This window comes from Callithrix jacchus, chromosome 12 (genome assembly GCF_049354715.1).
Source record: "Callithrix jacchus isolate 240 chromosome 12, calJac240_pri, whole genome shotgun sequence".
Lineage (NCBI taxonomy): Eukaryota > Metazoa > Chordata > Mammalia > Primates > Cebidae > Callithrix > Callithrix jacchus.
In genome coordinates this window covers 95,703,616-95,725,632 of record NC_133513.1, presented here as the reverse complement: position 1 = coordinate 95,725,632, position 22,017 = coordinate 95,703,616, and the positions used below count along the sequence as shown (strand labels likewise).

At 48.4% G+C, this 22,017-nt stretch overlaps 1 protein-coding gene across 9 annotated transcripts; it reads right to left on the bottom strand.

The window, feature by feature from the left end:
- Positions 1-22,015, bottom strand: SFXN2 (sideroflexin 2). 9 transcript variants are annotated; one of them, XR_004732140.3, is made up of 13 exons: positions 21,982-22,015; positions 11,831-12,014; positions 11,470-11,640; positions 10,101-10,199; positions 9,258-9,333; positions 8,832-8,917; positions 7,229-7,289; positions 6,798-6,864; positions 6,111-6,160; positions 5,734-5,783; positions 2,524-2,813; positions 2,379-2,417; positions 1,417-1,547 (listed from the first exon to the last, which is right to left on the bottom strand). XR_004732140.3 is itself a non-coding variant. In XM_009010206.5 (12 exons), exons 2-12 carry the CDS (start codon positions 11,989-11,991, stop codon positions 1,448-1,450), a joined length of 969 nt encoding a protein of 322 aa, XP_009008454.2. In that variant the 5' UTR covers positions 11,992-12,014; positions 21,982-22,015; the 3' UTR covers positions 1-1,447. The 9 variants fall into 9 exon arrangements, 2 of the variants coding, with proteins under 2 accessions (XP_009008454.2, XP_078202526.1); XR_013525105.1 differs by having other exon boundaries at positions 1-1,547; positions 2,379-2,813; positions 6,617-6,864; XR_013525104.1 differs by lacking the exon at positions 2,379-2,417 and having other exon boundaries at positions 1-1,547; positions 6,617-6,864.
- Between the last annotated feature and the right edge of the window lie 2 nt (positions 22,016-22,017).

Sequence of the window (22,017 nt, the reverse complement as noted above, 5' to 3'; positions counted from 1 at the left end):
TTTCCATTCAGGCTTTATTAACTTAGTTTACAGTTTGTGTGCGTGTGTGCCTGTGTGCTCTTTCAAGACATTTATTCAATTCATAGTGGTATCTTTTGGACAGAGTCAGCAATCCTACCAGACAAAACTTACACACACATTGATTCCAGATGAGCCATAACAATCCCCCAGGGAGCTTGAGAAACCACCTAGGGCAGCTAAGCTGGGGAGGGGAAGTGGCTGTGCTTTGCTGAATGTCCTTTAAAGCTCTTTGGTCCTGGTTAATTTCCTCTTAGAAGGGTCCAAATAAAACTTCCCTTTGCTATTCAGTATACACCAGTCTTTCTTTGGTGGTTAACCTAATGGGCGGAGGAAGGGAGGTAGCCAGGAAATTATACCCATTAAAGTGTGTGGTTACTGCCTGCATACATCATTTTTACTCACAGTTAATGGACTTATTTTTTAAAATAGAGATATATGGCCGTGGGGAAAAAGAACTTCCCTTATTACAGAGAAGACTCCAAGAATAGATTCGGACATGATTTGAAGAACCATGTAACTCTGCTGCCTTACATGGTCTCCTTTTCAGCACTAATAACTCCTGGGTGTCTGGTCATTTCAAGGTTAGCAGTTCTCCCAAAGAAGCTCCCTGTCGGGTGCGGTGGCTCATGCCTGTAATCCCAACACTTTGGGAGGCCAAGGCGGGCAGATCACATGAGGTCAGGAGTTCGAGACAAGCCTGGCCGATATGGTGAACCCCTGTCTCTACTAAAAATACAAAAATTAGCCGGGTGTGGTGGTGGGCACCTGTAGTCCCAGCTATTTGGGAGGCTGAGGCAGGAGAACTGCTTGAACCCAGGAGGCAGAGATTGCAGTGAGCCAAGATCGAGCCACCGCATTCCAGCCTGGGCAACAAAGAGAGACTCCGGCTAAAAAAAAAAAAAACACAACTATCCGACAAGGAGGCAATGAGGAGGGTGGAGATGAGCCCCAAGGGGACAGAGTCCTTCCCCCCTTCTTTTTCCTATATTTGGCTAAAATTGCCTGGGTAAAATGTTCCATTGCTCGGGAGAGGAGGAGGAAGTGAAGAAGAAAGAGGTGTAGAAACTTCCTTTTGAACCAAGGGCTTTTCCCTAGTCCTGGCTGGAACCAGAATCCTAAAAGTTTCCTACCTTTTACTTGCGGTCTCCTCCCTGAAAGGGCCTCAGCTTCTGGTCTCCAGGGGACAAGGGCTAAGGAGGAAGCAGCTTCAAGACGTTGGCCTTTGCTTCCCTTTTTCACTTTTCACCCCTGGAGTCCAATCAACCAGGTGCCAGGGTGTAAGCATGAGGCATTCATTGTCGTACCCCCCAATCTACCCTGGCCTTCAGGCTTTGCTGGCAAAGAGGAAGGAGGGCACAAGTGTGCACATAGCTAAGGAGGAGCTGGTGAATATGGGAACAGACTGGTCCTTGCTGATGTGGGGCATTTAGAGACCCTTATTGAAGTAGACATAAGGCACAAGTTCTCTATACTTGGCCTTGATGGTGTCTTGGAGCTCTGGTTCCAGATAGGAAACCGGCAATTCACTGAAAAGAGAACAGAAGGGAATTATGAGCATGCCACCTGGGACAAACTGTAAGCTACCCTCAGATGAAGCCCGACTCAAATATCACCTCCAAGAAGCCCTCCTGATGTTTCTAGCTAGGATTATTATTGGCATCCGTATACCACAATATGCTGCTTTACCGTTACTCAGGCCTGACTTCATTCTCCTTGGGCTAAGGTTCTTCCTTTAAAATTCCATCTTCTCCACAAGACTACAGACACAGTGCTTGGGACACAAGAGATGTCTAGCAGACGACCACAGAACTAGTATTGAACTAGAGTCCTGAGGAAGGGAAGACTGGCATCGCCCGGGTATATATTCAAGCTACACTTGTCTCCTGGGGCCAGTCACCCCCAAATTCCCAGTCTGATGCATCCCTTCCCTTTTCCATCATCCTTTTTCCCTGCTTCTCCTTCTCAGTAACACAAGGGAAATAAAGGGGCTTGGGTCATCAGCCTTCTGCCCATCCCCTTATTTATTTTTTAAGATGGAGTTACACTCTTGTGGCCCAGGCTGCAGTGCAATGGCATGATCTCAGCTCACCGAAACCTCAGCCTCCCAGGTTCAAGAGATTCTCCTGCCTCAGTCTCCTGAGTAGCTGGGATTAGAGGTATGCACCACCATGCCCGGCTAATTTTATATCTTCAGTAGAGACAGGTTTTCTCCATGTTGGTCAGGCGGGTCTCACACTCCTGACCTCAGGTGATCCACCCGCCTCGGCCTCCCAAAATGTTGGGATTACAGGCATGAGCCACCGTGCCCAGACCCCTTATTAATGTTAAAGACCAGCCAGCTGTGGTAGCTCACTCACCACTGCACTCCAGCCTGCGTGACAAGAGTGAAACTCCATCTCAAAAAAAAAAAAAAAAAAAAAAATTAAAAACCAGATCCAGCTGGAAGACAGCTTCCTAATAACCCAGCCAGCAGGGAGAGAAAGTCTCTGGTTGCTCCCCTACCTTCTCTCCAAGGCAGCCCTTGCTCCACTGGGAGGGAGCAACCTTATTCCTGCCCCTCACAGATCTGTTGTGCCAAAGTTCACCAGGGTTAAGAGGCCCAGTCTTTAAGCTGATAGATACTTGTCCTTGGACAGGTGCTGCCCTTCCTGCCCCTTCCCTGTCTCCTTCTGGACAGCAGGCAGGTCAGGGACAGCACTGGCAGGGTGGTCAATGAAACCAAGTGAGGAATGAACAGCAGATACCATATCTGTGGGAAGAGCCCACACGCCACTGGCACCATGAAGATGAGGCTGCAAGAAAGGAGAAACCAAAGCATTAGGGGACATCTCCCCACAGGCCCGCCCATCCTCCATCCCCTGGGGAAGAGAGCAATGCCCAGCACCTGGCCTGCCTTCCCAGCTGGCCCTATATCCTCTCCCATCTCGAGGATACTCATTCTGACAGGGGAATAAAACCAGTGCCCTCCCCACCCTCATCACTCATTCCCACCCCTACTCTATTGTTCAAGCAGAGGAAGAAGACAATGAAGTAACCAGGACTGTGAGCAGCAGGCCTGAGGAGACAAGCACTCCTGCCATGGAGGGGAGAGGCACCACGAGGAGGGAGAGGGACATGAAGTGGGGAGGAGCAACGAGGAGGGAGAGGAAGGACATGGAGGGGAAGGAGCGATGAGGAGGGAGAGGAGGGACATGGAGGGGGAGGAGTGATGAGGAGGGAGAGGAAGGACAAGGAGGGGGAGGAGTGATGAGGAAGAGGAGAGATATGGAGGGGGAGGAGTGATGAGGAAGAGGAGAGATATGGAGGGGGAGGAGTGATAAGGAGGGAAAGGAAGGACATGGGGGAAGGGGGGACATGGAGGGGGAGAAGCAACAAGGAGGAAGGGGAGCAACTTGGAGGAGGAGGAACAGCATGGAGGGGGAAGAGCAACTTGGAGGGGGAGGGATGACTGGGAAGGGGAGGAGCGACTTGGAGTGGGAGGAGATACTTGGAGGAAAGAAACTACTTGGAGTAAGAGGAATGACTTGGACAGGGAGGAGCAACATGGAGAGGGGAGGAGTGATGAGGAGGAAAAGGAGCCACTTGGAGGAAGAGGAACAGCATGGAAAGGGAGGAGGGACATGGAGGGGGAGGAGTGACTAGGGTGGGGAGAGGCATCATGGAGGGAGAGGTGTGAGTCTATGGATTCTGAGACCTGCTTCTTTATTGGTTGAACACCTAGGCTGTCAGAGCAGTGAAAGGCAATTTCTCCAGCTTCACTGTGCATATAACTTCAGGACCTTGTTAAAATGCAGGTGCCAACTGAGGGGGTCAAGGAAGGGCTTCAGAGTCTTTGTTTCTAACAAGTTATCAGATGATGCCAATGATGCTGGCTAGGACCAGGGTTTGGAGGCAAGGCCTTATAGGACGTGGACTCTGACAGACCTGGGTTGGTATCCCAGTTTTACCACTTACTAGCTGTGCCATCTTGGGCAAGTTACCTCAGAGACACAGTGGGAGGGCAACCTACTTTTTAGGGCTACTGGAACCCACTTTGCAGTGCCTACTTTGCAGGGCTACTGTGAGGATTCAGTGAGATATGTGCGTAAAAGCACCCAGCCCATGGCAACTACTCAATTAGCAAAAGTTGGTATAGCATAATGTAAGACTCTTGATCAAATCTCAGCACCAGCAGTTACCAGATATATACCTTTGGGCAAATTTCTTACTCTGTCTAAGCCTCAGTTTCTTTTTCTTTCTTTCTTTCTTTTTTTTTTTTTGAGATGGAGTCTTGCTCTCATTGCCCAGGCTGGAGTGCAATGGCACGGTATCAGCTCACTGCAACCTCTGCCTCCTGGGTTCAAGCGATTATCCTGCCTCAGCTTCCCAAGTAGTTGGGATTATAGGTGCATGTCACCATGCCTGGCTAATTTTTGTATTTTTAGTAGAGATGGGGTTTCGCCATGTTGGTCAGGCTGGTCTTGAACTCCTGACTATGTGATCGTCAGCCTCGGTCTCCCAAAGTCCTAAGATTATAGGCATGAGCCACCACACCTGGCCAGCCTCAGTTTCTTCATTTGTAAAAGGAGATGATAATAGTAGCTAGGCCGGGAGAATTAAGTGAAATTATAGATGTGAAACTTTAGTTCAGTGGGGACACAGAGAAAATATATGGTCCATGTTAGCTGTTAGTGTTACTGTCATCAGTCCTGTGGCCCTGAAAAGCATGGTGAATGCCAGGACATCTCCAGTTAATGGCAGACACCTAAGAACACTGTGAGACTGGTGCCATTTCCCTTCTGTGTGAGGCTAGGACACATGACAGTCCCAGCCAAAGCTATGTCTCCTCATTCTTATCTCTTCTGTAAAACTGCTCCAGATGTGGTGGCTCACGCCTGTAATCCCAGCACTTTGGGAGGCCGAGGTGGGCAGATCATGAGATTGAGAGATCGAGACCAGTTTGGTCAACATGGTTAAACTCCGTCTCTACTAAAAATACAAAAATTATTTGTGGTGGTGTGCACCTGTAGTCCTAGCTACTCAGGAGTCTGAGGCAGAATCACTTGAACCTGGGAGGTGGAGGTTGCAGTGAGCCGATCACACCACTGCACTCCAGCCTGAGCAACAGAGCGAGACTATATCTCAAAAAAAAGAAAAAGGCCAAGCATGGTGGCTCACACCTGTAATCCCAGCACTTTGGGAGGCTGAGGCTGGTGGATCACCTGAGCTCAGGAGTTCAAGACCAGCCTGACCAACATGGTGAAGCCTCATCTCCACTAAAAATACAAAAATTAGCCAGGCATGGTGGCACACACCTGTAGTCCCAGCTACTTGGGAGGCTGAGGCAGGAGAATTGCATGTACCCAGGCTGAAGTTGCAGTGAGCCGAGATTGCACTACTATACTCCAGCCTGGGCAACAGAGCGAGACTCCATCTCAAACAAAACAAAACTGCTCCAGTTTTGTTTTGACTTAAGATCAAAGGAGAGACCCTGGGATGGGAGGGCACCTCAGCACTGGACTTTCCACATGGACATGTACATAGAGTCTAGCCAGCCTGATGCCCTCATGAAAGCGGCGGCGAGAACTTTCAGATGGACCACAGGTATTCTGAGCTTGACCACTTTTAAAGTCAGGTAAAGGAGTACACGTTCTCCAACATGGGCCAGCCAGGAAGATACATCTTGAGTGCTCCAGCCACACAGAACCCAAACTATCAAAACATGATACTTACAAGCACCCACACAGCATGACCTGTAACGGGGCGTGCAGGACCTTGACCTTCTGTATAAAAACAAATAAAAGACATCCACATGGGACTTCTATACCTTCAGGTAAACCCCGTGCCTGCTCTGCCACAAATCAGCCAGCTAGAAAAACCCATCCACAAGGACCTCCTGGCCCTCAGAGAAGGCTTGTTCTTTGCAGACCAGGTCAGGAAACTGGCCATAATGTCTAAACAGGAGGCCAGTGGGGACTGGCGTGGGCTTGAGTGAGATGACAGCATGGTAACTAAAGGAAAGGATGGGTCGGGGGGGTCAGGCGTTCCCAGGGACAGATGTGGCTGGAGGCACTCTGGGCAGGGAAAATGCCAAGGCAAACCCTACATACCTGCATGAAGTGCAATTTCTCAAGCCTTTCCATGATAACTGGCAGCAAGACTGGAAGAGATAGGGGAAAAGCTGAGGGGAGGGCTGGGAGGCTCTCCCCAGGACTCCTTCTGAAGTCAGATCAGGAACCAAGTGATTCCCTCTCCTTCCACAGAAGCTCCAGAAAATATTTAGCATTAGGCAGAACAGAAGGCTAAGTGGGCATGGCCACCCCCAACCTCTCTCCCCAAAGTCCCAGCAGAACACTGCTTCCCAAGCTTCTCAACCTGCACACTTGCAGTAACAGGAGAACATGTGCCACTAAGTCCAAAGCTGCCTTCTCAAAACTCAAAAATGTATTTGTACATTCACGTGAACAAATTTTACAATACGCTCCCTACTGGAAGCAAACCAAGGCAGGGAATTTATTTTCTCTACCACTCTTCAAGCACCCTGCACTGTGTCTATACATTAAGCACAAGTGTTTGACAAGAATTAGCAAAATGAAAATAACTTTCTACCCCATACCTTCAACGAACTGATGTTCTGGGAACTAGTGTGGTTCTTCTAGGCTTGCAGCAATCAAGCAAAGCAGTTTGAGAAGCATGGCTGTAGAGGGTGGGCCCCACCTCCCATCTAAAAGTTGAGTGTGGCTGAGATCTCCACCCTGTTGCAGAGTTCCCCAGGATGGAAGGGCTTCCCATCTTACTCATGCCAGGAGCTGCCATGGTGATCCGAGAAATAACTACTTGGGTGATGCCTATGGCTGCAGCTCTCTGAGGGCAGAAAAGAATAAGTTGTCAGGAATGATGTATCTAGGGTACATGGGCTGCACCAGGGTGCCGGGTCAGAGTCACGGCCAAGTCTGAGATGGCAAAGGGGAAGGGATGGAACCTCCAGGGGCTGAGTGCCCTCACTTAATCCCCTCCCACCTAGCCATATTTTATGGACCAGAAATGATGGAGAAAGGACAGAAGGGGCCTGTTCTGAACAGAGAAACATGGGAACATGTGATAGGAAGTGATGATGGAGTCAGAGGGCTTATAAATCCTATAATAGTACCCACTCTGACCACTAAGGAGGGGACAGGGTCTGAGAGGGAATTCCTTCCTCCCACCCCAAAGGGAGGCCTCTGCTTACCCGGGAATGACCAATCTCATTTTGATTCCTGTCCTTCACGCAGATTCCCTGGATGAGCTCCCTAAACACAGAGAGGAGTTACTGGACTTGGGAAAGGGGTGATGGAAGCCTGCCAGCCCCATGCCAGGGGACCAAGGCCAGGCCACTTAAGTTCCAGGAAGCCACCTCCTGTAGCCTGGGCCTTTGACCTTCCTTCTGCTCTCCAATGAGCAGTATCTTAGGAGTGATCTATGGCAGTGGCTAAGAGCGCTGGCCCTGGGCCCGGACTGTCTGGGTTGAGCCTGGAAACTGCAGGGGAAGTGTGTGACCTTAAGCACAGTCTTTAACCCTCCCAAAACCTCAGATGTGCTTATCTGCAAAATAAAGACCATCCTGGCACCCACTTTACACAACCTGGTCAGCATTAAATGAGATCATGGCTGTGAAGAGCTTGGTCCAGCACATGACACAGAGTGGTCACTCCACAAGCAGTAACTATCCTAGCTATTCTTTTGTTTTTTTGAGACAGAGTCTCACTCTGTCACACAGGCTGGAGTTTAGTGGCATGATCTTAGCTCACTGTAACCTCCAACTCCTGGGTTCATGTGATTCTCCTGCCTCAGCCTCTTCAGTAGCTAGGATTACAGGTGTGTGACATCATGCCTGACTACAGGTTGAGACATCATGTCTCAAACTCCTGGCCTCAAGTGATCCTCCCGCCTTGGCCTCCCAAAGTGCTGAGATTACAGGCATCAGCCAGCGCGCCCAGCACACCCCAGCTATTCTTCTCAGGCCAGTTCTTGACAGCACTCAACCCAAGCTCCAGTAGGTGTCTGGGACTCATTCTGTGAGGAAAGGGCCACTGGATGGGGAAGGGAAGATAAGCAGAGCAGTATCTGTGCATGACTATTCTGGTAGTGCTCCTTGTACAAAGGCTAGTGTGAACACTTTCCATTTGCTGGTATTCCCAAGAAAATGTGGCTTGTAGATATTGATGATGGTGACAATGGTAGAAACAACAGTGAACATTTATGTAGCATCCATTATGTTCCAGGTGCTGTGTTGAGTGTCTTACATATATTACATCATTAAAACCTCATAACAAAAATTTCTCTAGTCAAGAAATAAGAACTGAGAGACACAGTGAGTTTCTTCTTTACCTTTTCTGCTGACAAGCTTACAGCTGGATGCCTGGAAAACTTCTGTCTACTCCTCTGGTTTCTTTCAAAGCGCTTGAGTTCTGTGCTATCTTTAGCACCTCAGCCTGCTACATTTCATTCTATATAGTATCCCCAGGACTTGGGAAGTAGGAGTTCACAATTGTAACACAGGTCCAAAAGGACAGGATCCAGTGTAAAATTCCACAGGTCCACCTGGTCTTTCCCATCCCATATCGCCCAGAAGAGGACTCCCACGGAACTCAACACACAGCCTAACCCAAAGTCACCTACCTCCCCTGGGGCCATCACCACGGAAGCAGCCAATCTCAGTGCTCTTCAGAGGCTCAGCCCAGCAGCCCTCCCCATGCCCACTGCAATCCCCAGAAGCCACCCACTGCCTTGGTTTCTTGCCCGTTTTCTGCAAATCTTGTGGTTTGTAGGGAGAAAAAAGGGCCTGTACTCACTGCTGTCGCATCATGGGGATATTGACACAGTTAGCAGCAGCCACCGCAGCAAAGGGTACCCAGCGGCCCACCAAGGGTGGCGCTCTCTGTTGGGGGAAGGGAACAGTAGTTGTTCAGATGCACTGGAAGATGGGAGGGGAGGGGGCTGAAGGACTACAATACAAAAAGGAAAATTAGACCTTGCTACTGTCACACATCCAGATACCCAGTCTGGGAACCACACATGCCCTCAAAGGCCCAAGAGGAACCAACCTGGGGACAGCCCAGGTGTATTTCTCATCACTTGGCGGGCAGGGCTCTAGCCGTCCCCAATTCACCCAGCCCCAATTCACCCAGCCTGGGGAACAGTCCCCGGGGAAAGGATGTTTTCTCTAGAACTCTGCTGCCCCCTCGTGGTCACTATGCTGCAGCAGCCCCAGACCGTACCTTTGTCAACATGTTCATGCCCACAGCCGTGGCCACAGCAGTGGTTGTGGCTGTGAAGTAAGAAAGGGCCATCTGCCTGGGGGAGGAGAGAGATGCTTGGGAGTGGGGAGCCCTGCCAGCTGAGGGCCAGACCACGGGCTTAAAGGAGAAAGTCGGCTGGCTTCATGCCTGAAAACCACACAGGAGGTCCCCAGCTTTATCTTGTGACCCTCTTCATGTCGCTCACAGTGCCCCAGCCCCCTTAGCCTTCTTTCAGTACTTCCTGCCTCGGAGCCTCGCACACCGCTGCTCCCTATGTCGGGAGGTGTTCCCTGGGCTCATAGGTGGTTCAACCCTCATCCTTCGGGACACAGCTGAAACGTCATCTCCACAGAAAGGACTGCTCTAAGTGGCCTAACTACACAGACCTCTGCTATTCCCGCCTTGCAACTCTGGTTTTCTGGGTGTTTTTGTTTGTTTGGTTGGTGTTTTTTGAGACTGATCTTAGGCAATCAGCCTGCCTTGGCCTCCCAAGGTGCTAGGGTTACAGGCATGAGCCACTGTGCCCCAGCCCAACCACACGTCTTAACAATGTATCCCAGCACCTAGAACCATGCCCATCCCCAGCACATAACACACACTCAAGAAATATTTGTAGAATGAATGAATGAACAAATTTGGAATTGGTCTAAGAAGAAGATCCACTCGTACTTGGCCCGAGAAAATACTTCAAAACCCTGGGAAGGGGTGACTTGGTTACCTGCTCAGTGCAGGTGCTACCCAGGAAGGACTGACAGCCCAGAACCCTTTAGAAAGGCTGTTCGTGGGGAGGCATGAGGACAGCCTGGGGCTCAAGTCTCCTACCTGACTGATGTGGGGGAAGCCGCATTCCTGTTGGTATAGTTGACTAAGGCATTGAAGGACTGGTTCACCCACTGCCAGAAGATCACCGCCGGCATCGTCCTACCAGTGAGGGAGGCCAGGAGAGGCAGAGAAAAGTCACATGGCAGGGAGTCCTAAGGGTATGCCAGTCAAAGCACATGATCTGCAGGTCCCCACACATTCCCATACTGTTTTTTTTTTCTTTTCAGACAGAGTCTCGCTCTGCCACACAGGCTGGAGTGCAGTGGTGCGATCTAGGCTCACTGCAACCTCTGCCTCCTGGGTTTAAGCTATTCTCCTGTCTCAGCCTCCCAAGTAGCTAGGACCACAGGCATGTACCACCATGCCTGGCTAATTTTTTTTATTTTTAGTAGAGATGGGGTGTCACCATATTAGTCAGGCTGGTCTTGAACTCCTGACCTCAGGTGATCCACCTGTCTTGACCTCCCAAAGTGCTGGGATTACAAGCATGAGCCACCATGCTCAGCCTGTTCCATACTGTTTTATGCACCTGGGCTTTTGTGCAGGCTGGGCCCTCTGCCTGAAATATCTCCTCCTCCTCCTTCCATAAATGGCTGAATCCTGCTCAGTTGAGAGATCACTTCCTCCTTGGAACTGTGCTGACCCTTCCCCTGCCCCTCCTGAGATAGAGTAAGTCACTCCATGCTCCCTGCTCCCACAATCCCATGTTCTTCCCCCAACCTACCACTTACCAAGCTGTACTGTAACTGTTTACTTCTTGGTCTCCTCAACAAAACTGGGAGCTCCTTGACTGGGGTGGGGGGTACTAAAGTCTTTATATTCCCAACACCCAGCTGAAAGCCCAGCTCAATCGCTGAACCAATCAATGAATGAGTTCGGAAACACAGGGGAGGAAGGAAGAGGTGGGAAGAAGAGTCACACATCCAGCAGCTACAGAGCCAGTTTCTTCTCTCCCCAACCAAGCCAAGAAAGGGGCTTCCTATTGTTTTGTTTAGGTGTTACATAATTAAAATCATTGTGGAATAAGTACTTTGTAAAGAGGGGATTGGGGTAGCTTGTTTCTTGAGGGTTCTACAGTGGACTGCCTCAGTTAAAATCCAGGCATCCATATTTCCTGCCTGTTTAGACTTGGACAAGTTCCTCAGTCTCTCTAGAACTCTAGTTCTTCATCTATAAAATGGAAATGATAATAGTACCTATAGGGTAGGGATGCTGAGAGGGTTAAATGAAGCAATACATGCAAAGAACGTAGTGCCTGATTATCTGGTAAGTGACCAAGCAAGAGGACTATTATTGCTATCATAGTCTGGCTCCCTGGCTAGCAGATCCAGGCAGCTGTACCTCCCACGGCCCTGCCCCCAGGTCCTACCTGTAGAACTGGAGCATAAAGCCAGTGATGATCATGCCACCAGGGAGCTGGAAGGACATGCGCCCAATGATGTTCATCTTCTCCCCAGTGTCAGGGTGGAAGGCCGAGTCATAAAGCTTCTTGGCGTACAGCAGCTGCTCCACTTGGGTGCCCGGGGGCACAACCCCCATCCTGCCACCCAAGGACAGCAGGGAGTCACCATCCTGCCTGATCAACATCTCCCAGTCTCCCTGCTCTTGTTTCTCCCAGCCCCCAGCCCCAAGATTTATGCCTATTTCTTCACCTTCAGTTTCCACCCCCTCCCAAGAGAACCCCATCAATGTCACTCTACTGCCTCTAGCCCCTTCCCCTGACCACTCACCTGGTCTTCTCCACCATCACCTTGGCCCAATCCAGCTCCCGCTCAGACACGAAGACAGTGCGGGGGTCCGTGATGTTCAGGAAGTGCTTCACTCTCCCCAGGAAGGTGCGCTGGTCCCAGCGGGGGACATCAATATTAAAGCCAGACAGGTCAGCCTCCATCTTGCTTACACATAAACTGTGTACTTAAGGGACAAAGGAAGAAGAGGACTGTCTCCTAAATCAAAGCCCACCGCAGAGGACCTGAGCACCTCCCACTGTTGCAGACTGCTTGCTCTCCTTAGCTCCTGAGCATTATCTGACTCCACCTAGGAGGGCCCCAGTGGATGGTCACCAGATTGAGCAACTGGACACCAACATGCTGAGGGCCTGCGGTGGCCAGCTCTGTGCTTGACCATACTGCAGGAGGGACTGGAAAAGTGACAGTACAGTGCCCACCCATTAAGTAGTATATAATATTCCCAGGTACTTCTGGCAGGGAAATGGGAAAGTAGCCATTTTGAAAAACACCGGGGTGTGGGCACTGATTCATGCCCAGAATCCTAGCACTTTGGGAGGCCAAGGCAGGCAGATCACGAGGTCAGGAGTTCGAGACCAGCCTGGCCAACAACATGGTGAAACCCTGTCTCTACTAAATATACAAAAATTATCTGAGCCCGGTAGAGAGATCTTGTAATCCCAGCTACTTGGGAGGCTGAGGCAGGAGAACTGCTTGAACCTGGGAGGTGGACATTGCAGTGAGCCGAGATCGCACCACTGCACTGCAGCCTGGGTGACAGAATAAGACTCCGTGTCGGGAAAAAAAAAAAGAAAAACCACCAAAACCCTTTGTTCTTCTTTTTTAAAATTTTATTTTAAAAGAAAAGAAAAAAAAAGAAGTTTTATTTTACCTTTTCTGAGACATGGTCTTATTCTGGAGTGCAGTGGTGTGATCATGGCTCAATGCACCTATGACCTCCCGGGTTCATGGATCCTCCCTGCCTCAGCCTCCTGAGTAACAGGAACTACAGGCACACACCACCACGCCTGGCTAAATTTTGTATTTTTCTGTAGAGACGGCACCTCGCTATGTTGCCCAGGCTGGTTTCAAACTCTTGGGTTCAAGCACTCTTTCTGCCTCAGTTTCCCAAAGTGCTGGGATTACAGGTGTGAGCTGGTGCATTCGGCCTATTTTAAGATTTAGAGACAGAGTCACATTATGTTACCCAGGCTGGAGTGCAATGGCAATTGACAGGCATAATTATAGCTCACTACAGCCTCGAACTCCTGGGATCAAGCAGTCCTCCAACCTCAGCCTTGCAAGTAGCTGGGAATACAGGCATGGGCTATCATGCCCAGCCCCTTTCTTCTCCTTAACAAGGTTTACCCTTAAGGGAAACTATTTTGCCAAAGCCAAACCACCTTGGGTTTTACCAGAACTTAACTGACTTGTGGGAAGGAAACTCCAGCCACCTCTTGCCTTCCTGCCTCACCTCAAGAGGACAAGGGGAGACTGAGAAGCTCTTGTGAAGGTTCAGGGCCACAGGGTCACCAAGAGACTGAGACCTCATCACAGAACTATAGATCCCTCCATTCCCTCACCTCACCACTGCACCAGCAGGGCGCCTGTATCACTACAAGGATTGTAACAAAAAAAGGAACAAGTCTTAGACCCTATTTAAAAAGTCTCTAGAGACCTATAGACAGCAGGGGAGACAAGAACAAAGAGACCAGAGGAAAATTTAGCCTTTTATACCTATAGACACAGCAAACAGTAAACACAACCTAACTGCTGGCCAGATAAACAAAATCTCACCCCTCAGTTCCTCTCAATGGGTGTATCATGTCCAGCTTTCAGTGAAAAATTACAAGGCATACTAAAAAGAAAAAAGAAAAAACACAGTTTGAAGCATCAGAACCAAGATTTAGATATGAGATTTTGGACTTATCAGACCAGGAATTTAAAATAATTATGGTTAAAATAAATAAATTTTTAAAACTATGGTTAATATGCTAAGGACTCTGAAGGGAAAGTGGACAACATACAAGAACAGACGGATAAGGTAAGCAGTGATGAAAACTCTTAAGAATCAAAAGGAGATACTGGAAATCAAAAATGTTGTAACGAAGATGAAGAAAGCCTTGGATAGACTCATCAATAGACTGGAAATGGCCAGGGAAAGCATTAGTGAGCTTGAACATGTGTCAGCGAAACTGTCCAAATGCTAAAGGCCCATCCATGGCAGATTAGATAAAGAAAATGTGGTTCATGTACACCGTGGAATACTATGCAGCCATGAGAAAGAACGAGATCACATCCTTTGCAGGGACATGGATGAAGCTGGAGGCCATTATCCTTAGAAAACTAGTCCAGGAACAGAAAACCAAATATCACATGTTCTCACCTATAAGTGGGAGCTAAATGATGAGAACACATGGACACAAAGAGGGGAGCAACAGACACTAGGGCTCACTTGAGGGTTGAGGGTGGGAGGAGGGAGAGGATCAGAAAAAATAACTAATGGGTACTAAACTTAGTGCCTGGGTGATGAAATAATCTGTATACAAGTTTACCTATGTAACAAATTTGCACATACACCCCTGAACCTAAAGTTAAAGAAACAGATAATATTAATGCAATTATTCTAATAGCTCCTCCACCCACAAATTCTGTCTCTCATTGAGAAACACTGAGTTCACGGTGGTAGGGATGGTGTGGGAATGTTGACTGGTCTTCCTGGATCATTAGAATTACTATTTGGGGATGCATACCATCTTATTCTGTCAGTCTTTACCCATTTCCACCTATCCCATATCTTATAGAAGAACCATCTCAAGTACTAGCTGCTTTATATCCCTTAAAACATTTCTAGTTGGCTGGCATGGTGGCTTACATCTGTAATCTCAGCACTTTGGGAGGCTGAAGCAGGTAGACCACCTGAGGTCAACAGTTCAAGACCAGCCTGGCCAACACGGTGAAAACCCGTTTTATATTTTTTTTCTACCAAAAAACAGAAAAATTAGCTGGGCGAGGTGGTGTACACCTGTAGTCCCAGCTACTGGGGAGGCTGATGTGCGTGGAATGCTTGAGCCCAGGAGGCAGAGGTTTCAGTGAGCCGAGATTGAGTGACTGCACTCTAGCCTGCGTAACAGAGTAAGACCCTGTCTACAAAAAAAAAAAAAAAAATTAAAGAAATAAATAAATAAACTTTCTTGGACAAACAAAACTGAGGACATTTGTCACTGGCACACCTGACTTACAAGAAAAAATAACTAATGGGTACTAAACTTAGTACTTGGGTGATGAAATAACCCGGCGAGGTGCAATGGTTCACACCTATAATCCCAGCATTTTGGCAGGCCAAGGCAGGAGGATCGCTTGAGCCTAGGAGTTTGAGACCAGTCTGGGCAACAGAGTGAAACCCTGTCTCTAAACAAATTACAAAAGAAAAAAAGATAGCCAGGCATGGTGGCATGTGCTTGTGTTCCCAGCTACTTGGGAGGCTGAGGTGGGGGTATTGCTTGAGTCTGGGAATCTAAGACTAAGCCTGCAGTGAGCTATGATTGTGCCACTGCACTCTAGTCTGGACGACAGAGTGAGACCCTGTCTCCGAAAAAAACAACAACAAACAAACATAAATAAATAAAAATCTTTGTCTTATTCTGAATTGTTAACAGTTAACAAACAGGTACACTTGTTGCAATTAATGATAGCAACAATGTATTTGGTGATTATAGTTTATGGATCAGAGAAATAACATGACACAGTAATATCAAGGACGGAAGGGGAGAATTGGGAGGACTACATTCTAAGGTACTTGCAGGCTCCATGCAGTGGTATAGTGTTATTTGAAAGTGAATTTGGATTAGTCATAAATGTATATTGCAAACTCCAGGGTAACCACCAAAAAGGTTTTCAAAAGAAGTGTAATTGATATGCTAGGAGAGGAGAGAAAATGGAGTCATACAAGAAAAGCTCAGGCTTTTACATTTTTGCCTTAAAACTTCAGGAAATCATTGAAAGATTTTAAGAAGAACAGTGACAAGATCAAATATGTAGTTTACCAAGAACAAACTGGGTAGTAATGAGAATAAACAGGGTGTGGTCGCACCTCACAGGATGCAGGGAGACCAGGTGAAAGGGGACCCCAGTAATCCAGGCAAGAAGACGTGGGGCTTAGATGAACCCAGGAGCACTCAGAGGAGAGATCAAAAGGGGACATAAATTTTTTTCTTTTTTCTTTATTTTTTACCCCCCAACTTCCCAAATTTTTTTCTTTTTGTAGGCAGGGTCTCACCCTGTTGCCCAGGGTGGAATGGAGTGGAGTGGGGCAATCATAGTTCACTGTAATCTCACACTCCTGGACTCCAGGAATCCTCCCATCTCAGCCTCCCTAAGTGCTGGGATTAGAACCACCACTCCTGGCCTAAATATATGTAATACATAATATAACATTGATAAAATATAGACATTGATTTATCACAAGGAATTAGCTTATTGGCTCACACAACTGTGGCTGTTGGCTAGGCAATCCTGAAGTCAGCAGGGCAGACAGCCAGCAAAAACCATCCCAGGGGAGAGGGAGCAACTCGGGTAAGGGTTCAGAGTCCGGAACCTCAGAGGGGGTTCACAGGTGGCCGAGCCCTCCTTTAAAGGCCTTCCACATGATTAGGCCTTTAAAGGAGGGCCTAATCATATCCAAGCCACCCAGGATACTCTCCCTTTTGAGTAACTTAAAGCCAAACAATTGAGGAATTTAATGACGTCTGCAAAATCCCCTCACAGCAGCACCTAAATTACTGTTTTGTCTGAAGAGCTAGAAGATGGTGTGTGTGTGCTCCCGGTAGCCATTATAACTGGAGCTATACTAGAGAGGGAATCCCAGGAGTCTCGTTTAGCGTAGCCATGTTGACACATGACAAATATTCAGAGTGATACCAGGGTTTTTGAGTTGGGTGATAGGTGCTAACAGGGAGAGCACAGAATATTTGGCTTTGAGGGAGAAAACATAAATAGCAAGCTTGATTTCTGCATGTTGAGTTTCAAGTGCCATGGGATTTTTTTTTTTTTTGAGATAGGGTCTTGCTCTGTTGCCCAGGCTGGAGTGCAATGGTATGATCATGGCTCACTATTCCAGCCTCCGCCTCCCAGGCTCAAACAATCCTCTGACCTCAGCCTCCCAAGTAGCTGGGACCACAGGCCTGTGCCACCCTTCCTGGCTAATTTTTGTATTTTTTTTTTTTGTAGAGACGGGGTTCTCCCTACACTGCCCAGGTTGGTCTCAACTTCTGAGCTCAAGGGATCTGCCTGCCTCGGCCTCCCAAAGTGCTGGGATTACAGGTGTGAGCCAGCAGCCCTGGTCCTGCCAGGGGATTTTCTTAAATGCAATAGGCTGTTTCCTGTCGCAGGTCCTTTCCAAACACCATACTCAAAAGCTAGTCCTTCCTCTCTTTACTAAATATACCTATTTGTCCTTTTATATTTTCATACAGATAATTTTCAGATTTACTTCTATAACTTCTACTACTAGGTCATTTTGTCTTTTTTTGAAAATACCACCTTATGCAATGCCACTGATTTGATAATGGAAAAAAGAAAAATATATATACATAAATAAAAAAGAAAATACCACCTTAACTGAAATCATTCATCTGCGAAGTGAGGTGGTATGTTCATTTTGCTCACCAGTGTCACCCCAGTGCCTAGCACAATATTCAAGTATTTGCTGAATAAGAAGTCCATCAGCCCGTGGGTACTCAGGCTTGAAGGAAAACATAGAGGTCAGAGCTAGAAGGAAAAAACAGAGTCAGCAGCACTGAGGTGATTTATGATAAAGTTTTCCAGTGAGAACACATAGAATGGGAAGAGGGCAGAGCTGAAGACAAACCCTGAAAAATCAGGACATTTAAGAAGCCGGGGGGTGACACAGTGGCTCACACCTATAATCCCAGCACTTTGGGAGGCCGAGGCAGATGGATCACCTGAGGTCAGGAGTTCAAGACCAGCTTGGCCAACTTGGTGAAACCCAGTCTCTACTAAAAATACAAAAATTACCTGGGTATGGTGGTGCACGCCTGTAGTCCCAGCTACTCAGGAAGCTGAGGCAGGAGAATTGCTTGAACCCAGGAGGTGGAGGTTGCAGTGAGCCGAGATCCAGCCACTGTACTCCACCTTGGTGACAGAGCAAGACCCCATCTCAAAAAAAAAGAAAAAGAGGCCAGGTGCAGTGGCTCACATCTGTAATCCCAGCACTTTTGGGAGGATGAGGCAGGCAGATCATGAGGTCAGGAGTTCGAGACCAGCCTGGCCAACATGTTGAAATCCCATCTTTACTAAAAAATATATATATAAATTAGCCAGGCATGGTGGCAGGAGCCTGTAATCCCAGCTACTCGGGAGGCTGAGGCAGGAGAGTCACCTGAACCTGGGAGGTGGAGGTTGTGGTGAGCTGAGATTGTGCCATTACACTCCATCCTGGGCAACAAGAACAAGATTCCGTCTCAAAAAGAAAGAAAGAAAAAGAAGCCAAGAAAAGAAAGCCTCCAAAGATGGGGAAAACCACCAGAAAGAAGAGAGAAAGGAGGTGGAGACAGGCACAGGCCTGTAATCCCAGCACTTTGGGAGGCCAGAAGTTTGAGTTCAAGAAAGGAGGCAGGAGGGACCAAGATGGGGAAGGAAGAGTGGTGGTCAATTTTTAGATTTTTCATTAAGGTGGAAGAGATATCAGGAAGCTGATAGACTGAGGGTATACCATTTCCTAAAAGGAAGGACCAGGGACAAGAGGAGAGGCTCAACATGAAGTATCCAAAGTGCCCTGGCCTGGCCTGGCCCTGATGCTTCTCTGAAGCAGCAATCTCCAGAGAAGTCAGAAGGCAGAAGGCAGACACTGCCAAAACTCAGACTTCCCTCTCCCCCACCACCTGGCCTCCTGCACGCTGGTTCAAAGACCAAAGGCATTTCTCTCAGTCCCAACTGACTGCAAGAGTGGGAGGAGGGGAAAGAGTTCACTTTCCCAGACTCTACTTGAACCTAAAAGGAGTCAGCCTAGCTGGCTGATACATGCTGCCTTGGCTTACAGAGCCTCAGGCTCACACACACTGGAGACAGCCTGACTGAGCAAAATGCTATGCCTCCCCCTCAACACACACAGACACACAGGGCCAGACCTTCTCTTGACAGCTCCATTCCCCTTAACTCAACACTGCAAAGTCCTCTGCTTCTCAGAATGGAGGCAGTATCAGCAAGGGGTAATGTAATCATTTGCTGATTATGCAAGAGTCTTTGCCTTCTTAACTGAAGTCAAAAAAGAAACTGTAGAGTCCCCGTCTTAAATAAAACATAAAAAAAAAAATCTGAATGATCTGTCTGGGACATTTCCCCCACACACCCACTGACCCCCAATGGGCACTGTTCCCTGACCCCTGCAGGGCAAACCCATGTCCTTCTGTGATATATGCTCCCACAGGATCCTCTCCTTTGCAGCAAGCTGGGCTTTTGTGATTGTCACCTTCTTGTCATTGACTGTTATTTGTGTAAAGCCTGCCTCCCCTGGCAGACTATAAGACTCCCAAGCATCTGTGATGTTTACTGCTACATCTTTCACATGCCCTCTAAAAATATTTACTGCTTACTTGAAATGCATTCCAGCTTCTTCTTGGGTCTCTTAGCATCAAGGATGTCACCTCTTTTAAGTCAAACTCAGAACCTGCCTAGGTTACAGAATTAAGCGCAGCCTGGCCAACATGGTGAAACCCAGTCTCTACTAAAAATACAAAATTTAGTATTTTTACTAAATTTCTTTCATGAAGCTGCAAATGTCTACCTTGCCTATACTGAGTCATACTGGTCTCTAATCTAAATTTTCTTCCACAGTTATTGTCCCTCCTCCCACACAAGCCACATCTAGTCTTCCCTAAAAAGGCCATCATCATGTCCAGGGTAGCCCCACTTCTGAAGGATTATGGTTCCACTACTAGGAACAAGGTAGGAATAAAAAAATCAGACCAGTGACTGAGTGATATCTCCCTCTTAGGATTAGAGAATTCACAGCTGGAAGACATTAGTGATCCAAGATCTCAGTTTTCAGAAGAGGAAACTGAAGCTGAGAAAGGTGCACATGGATTGGGCATTTTTGGTACACTTGGTCCTGCACTAAGCACTTGCAGCAGTTATAAAGATGAACAGTCAACAGATCCAGTCCACGAAGACAGGACAACAGCTAAGGCCTTACTTCCCCCAAGGTTCTCTGTCCACTATAGCCTACTTGCCATCTCCTTAAAAAAGACGGAAAGAAAGAGTGAGAGGGAAACAAAGGTAAAAAAAGAAATAGACTACTACCTCCTCTGACATCATGCTCATCCTTCCCAGAGACAGCAGATTTCTCTGGCAAATGGTATCAGAGATCAGAAAACAAGCTTCCAAATTTCTTCTGAGGTATCCTCTCACAAGCAGAAGTGCACAAGCTTCCTGTTTGTAGTCCCAGGTAGGGAGAAAAGTGAAACATCATCGCTGGTACTCACATCAGAGGAAGACGAAGGCAGCCAAAGACCTCAGAAGGTCAGACACAAAGACCACTGGGACAGGCAAGGATTAGAATCAAGGCTGCCTAGAGCATGCTGGAAAATGAGAGTAATAATTACAGGAGCAGGCCCAGGTATAGGCTTATGGATACTCGTCTGATTCCAAGGCTGCTGGGCTGTTAGACACCAGATGACTTAGAAAGAGGAAACTGTCTTGCCTTTTGCACAAAAGGGCCAATGGTCTAGAGATGAGTAGATGATAGGGCTTTGTGCTCTGAACTAACCATTCATCACCTCCTTAGTCATGGCTCTGAACCGGGCTTTTCTCTCCAAGGATCTGAAGCAGGTATGCGAGTAGCAGATGTTGGTTTTTGTTTTTGTTTTTTGAGGCAGGGTCTTGCTCTGTCACCCAGGCTGTGGTACAGTGGTGTGATAATATCTCCTGGGCTCAAGCAATCCTCCAGCCTCAAACCTCCGAGCAGCTCGGACTACAAGTGTGGCACAGAACCTGGCTAATTTTAAAAAAAGGTATTTTTGTAGAGACAGGGTCCCACTGTGTTGCCCGGACTGGTCTCCAGCTCCTGGGCTCAAGCCATCCTCCCCCTCAGCCTCCCAAAATGCTGGGATTATAGGCATGAGCCACTGTGCCTGGCCGCAATTACCAATCTTTAGGGGTTGTGAAAATGAAATGAAATTTGGTATGAAACGCATTTCACTAGGAAGGATGTAATTTCCATAAGGGCTGATTTTGTCCACGGCTGTGTCTCGAGCGTCTAGAAAAGAGCCTAGGACGTCTGTGCAAACTCTTCTTATAGTCCTCGTCATGGCGTCAGGAAAAGGGGTGGGATGTAGCACTTCCTAACGCACTTAGCACTTCCTAATGCACCCCAGTACCCCTCTTGCTCTTCCTTGGCTGAAAATGCAGGCGCATTTTTGCCCCTTCCAGGACTACAGATGGTGCTCGGACCAGTCTAACGCAACTTAGCAAAACCGGCCAGAGTCTGGGCGCAGTGGCTCACTTGGGACACCTGTAGTCCCAGTACTTTGGGAGGCCTAGGCGGGCGGAGTTTGAGACCAGCCTGAGCGACATGGAGAAACCCCGTCTCTACAAAAACTAAATACAAAAAATTAGCTGGGCGTGGTGGTGCCCACCTGCAATCCTAGTTACTCAAGAGTCTGAGGCGGGAGAATCCCTGAGGCCCGCGAGGCGAAGACTGCAGTGAGCCGAGATCATGTCACCGCACTCCAGCCCCGGCGACGGAGCGACACCCTATCTCAAACACAAAAACAAAAACCGAGCCGATCCCCAAAACGCCTTTCACCTGTGCTTTCAGCTCACCTCAGGGCTCAGGGCCAACCCCCAGGTTGCTGCTTGCCCTCCGACAGACAGCCTCCCCGCATCGGTACTGCCCCATCCCGGACAGCTCGTAAAGCCCCAGCCTCTCGGCCTGGCAGTCTCAGGCAATGGGAGTCAGAGCTGAGGGGCCCATCTGCAGCTCCAGGGCACTCCTCGCGCCACGTGGCTTCCGCAGGTGGAAGTCCAGCCCGCGCTGCGGCCCGGCCTGGGCAGTCAGGACAGAAATCTCAGCTCCCTCCCGAGCTGCAGCGATTAGAAGTAGACGAAGCGAGCGGCCTCATCCCAAAGCCCCTTACCTGGTCCCGGGACAAATGCCACCAGATAAAGCCCGC

Bases quoted from the DNA above. Each gene is read 5' to 3' on its own strand.
- SFXN2 (XM_009010206.5), bottom strand. From the start codon at position 11,991: ATGGAGGCTGACCTGTCTGGCTTTAATATTGATGTCCCCCGCTGGGAC. The intron at 8,918-9,257 runs GTACGGTCTGGG...TTCCCCCAACAG, and splicing joins GCATGAACATGTTGACAAAG to AGAGCGCCACCCTTGGTGGG. The intron at 7,290-8,831 runs GTGAGTACAGGC...CTCTGTGTTTAG, and splicing joins ATCCCCATGATGCGACAGCA to GGAGCTCATCCAGGGAATCT.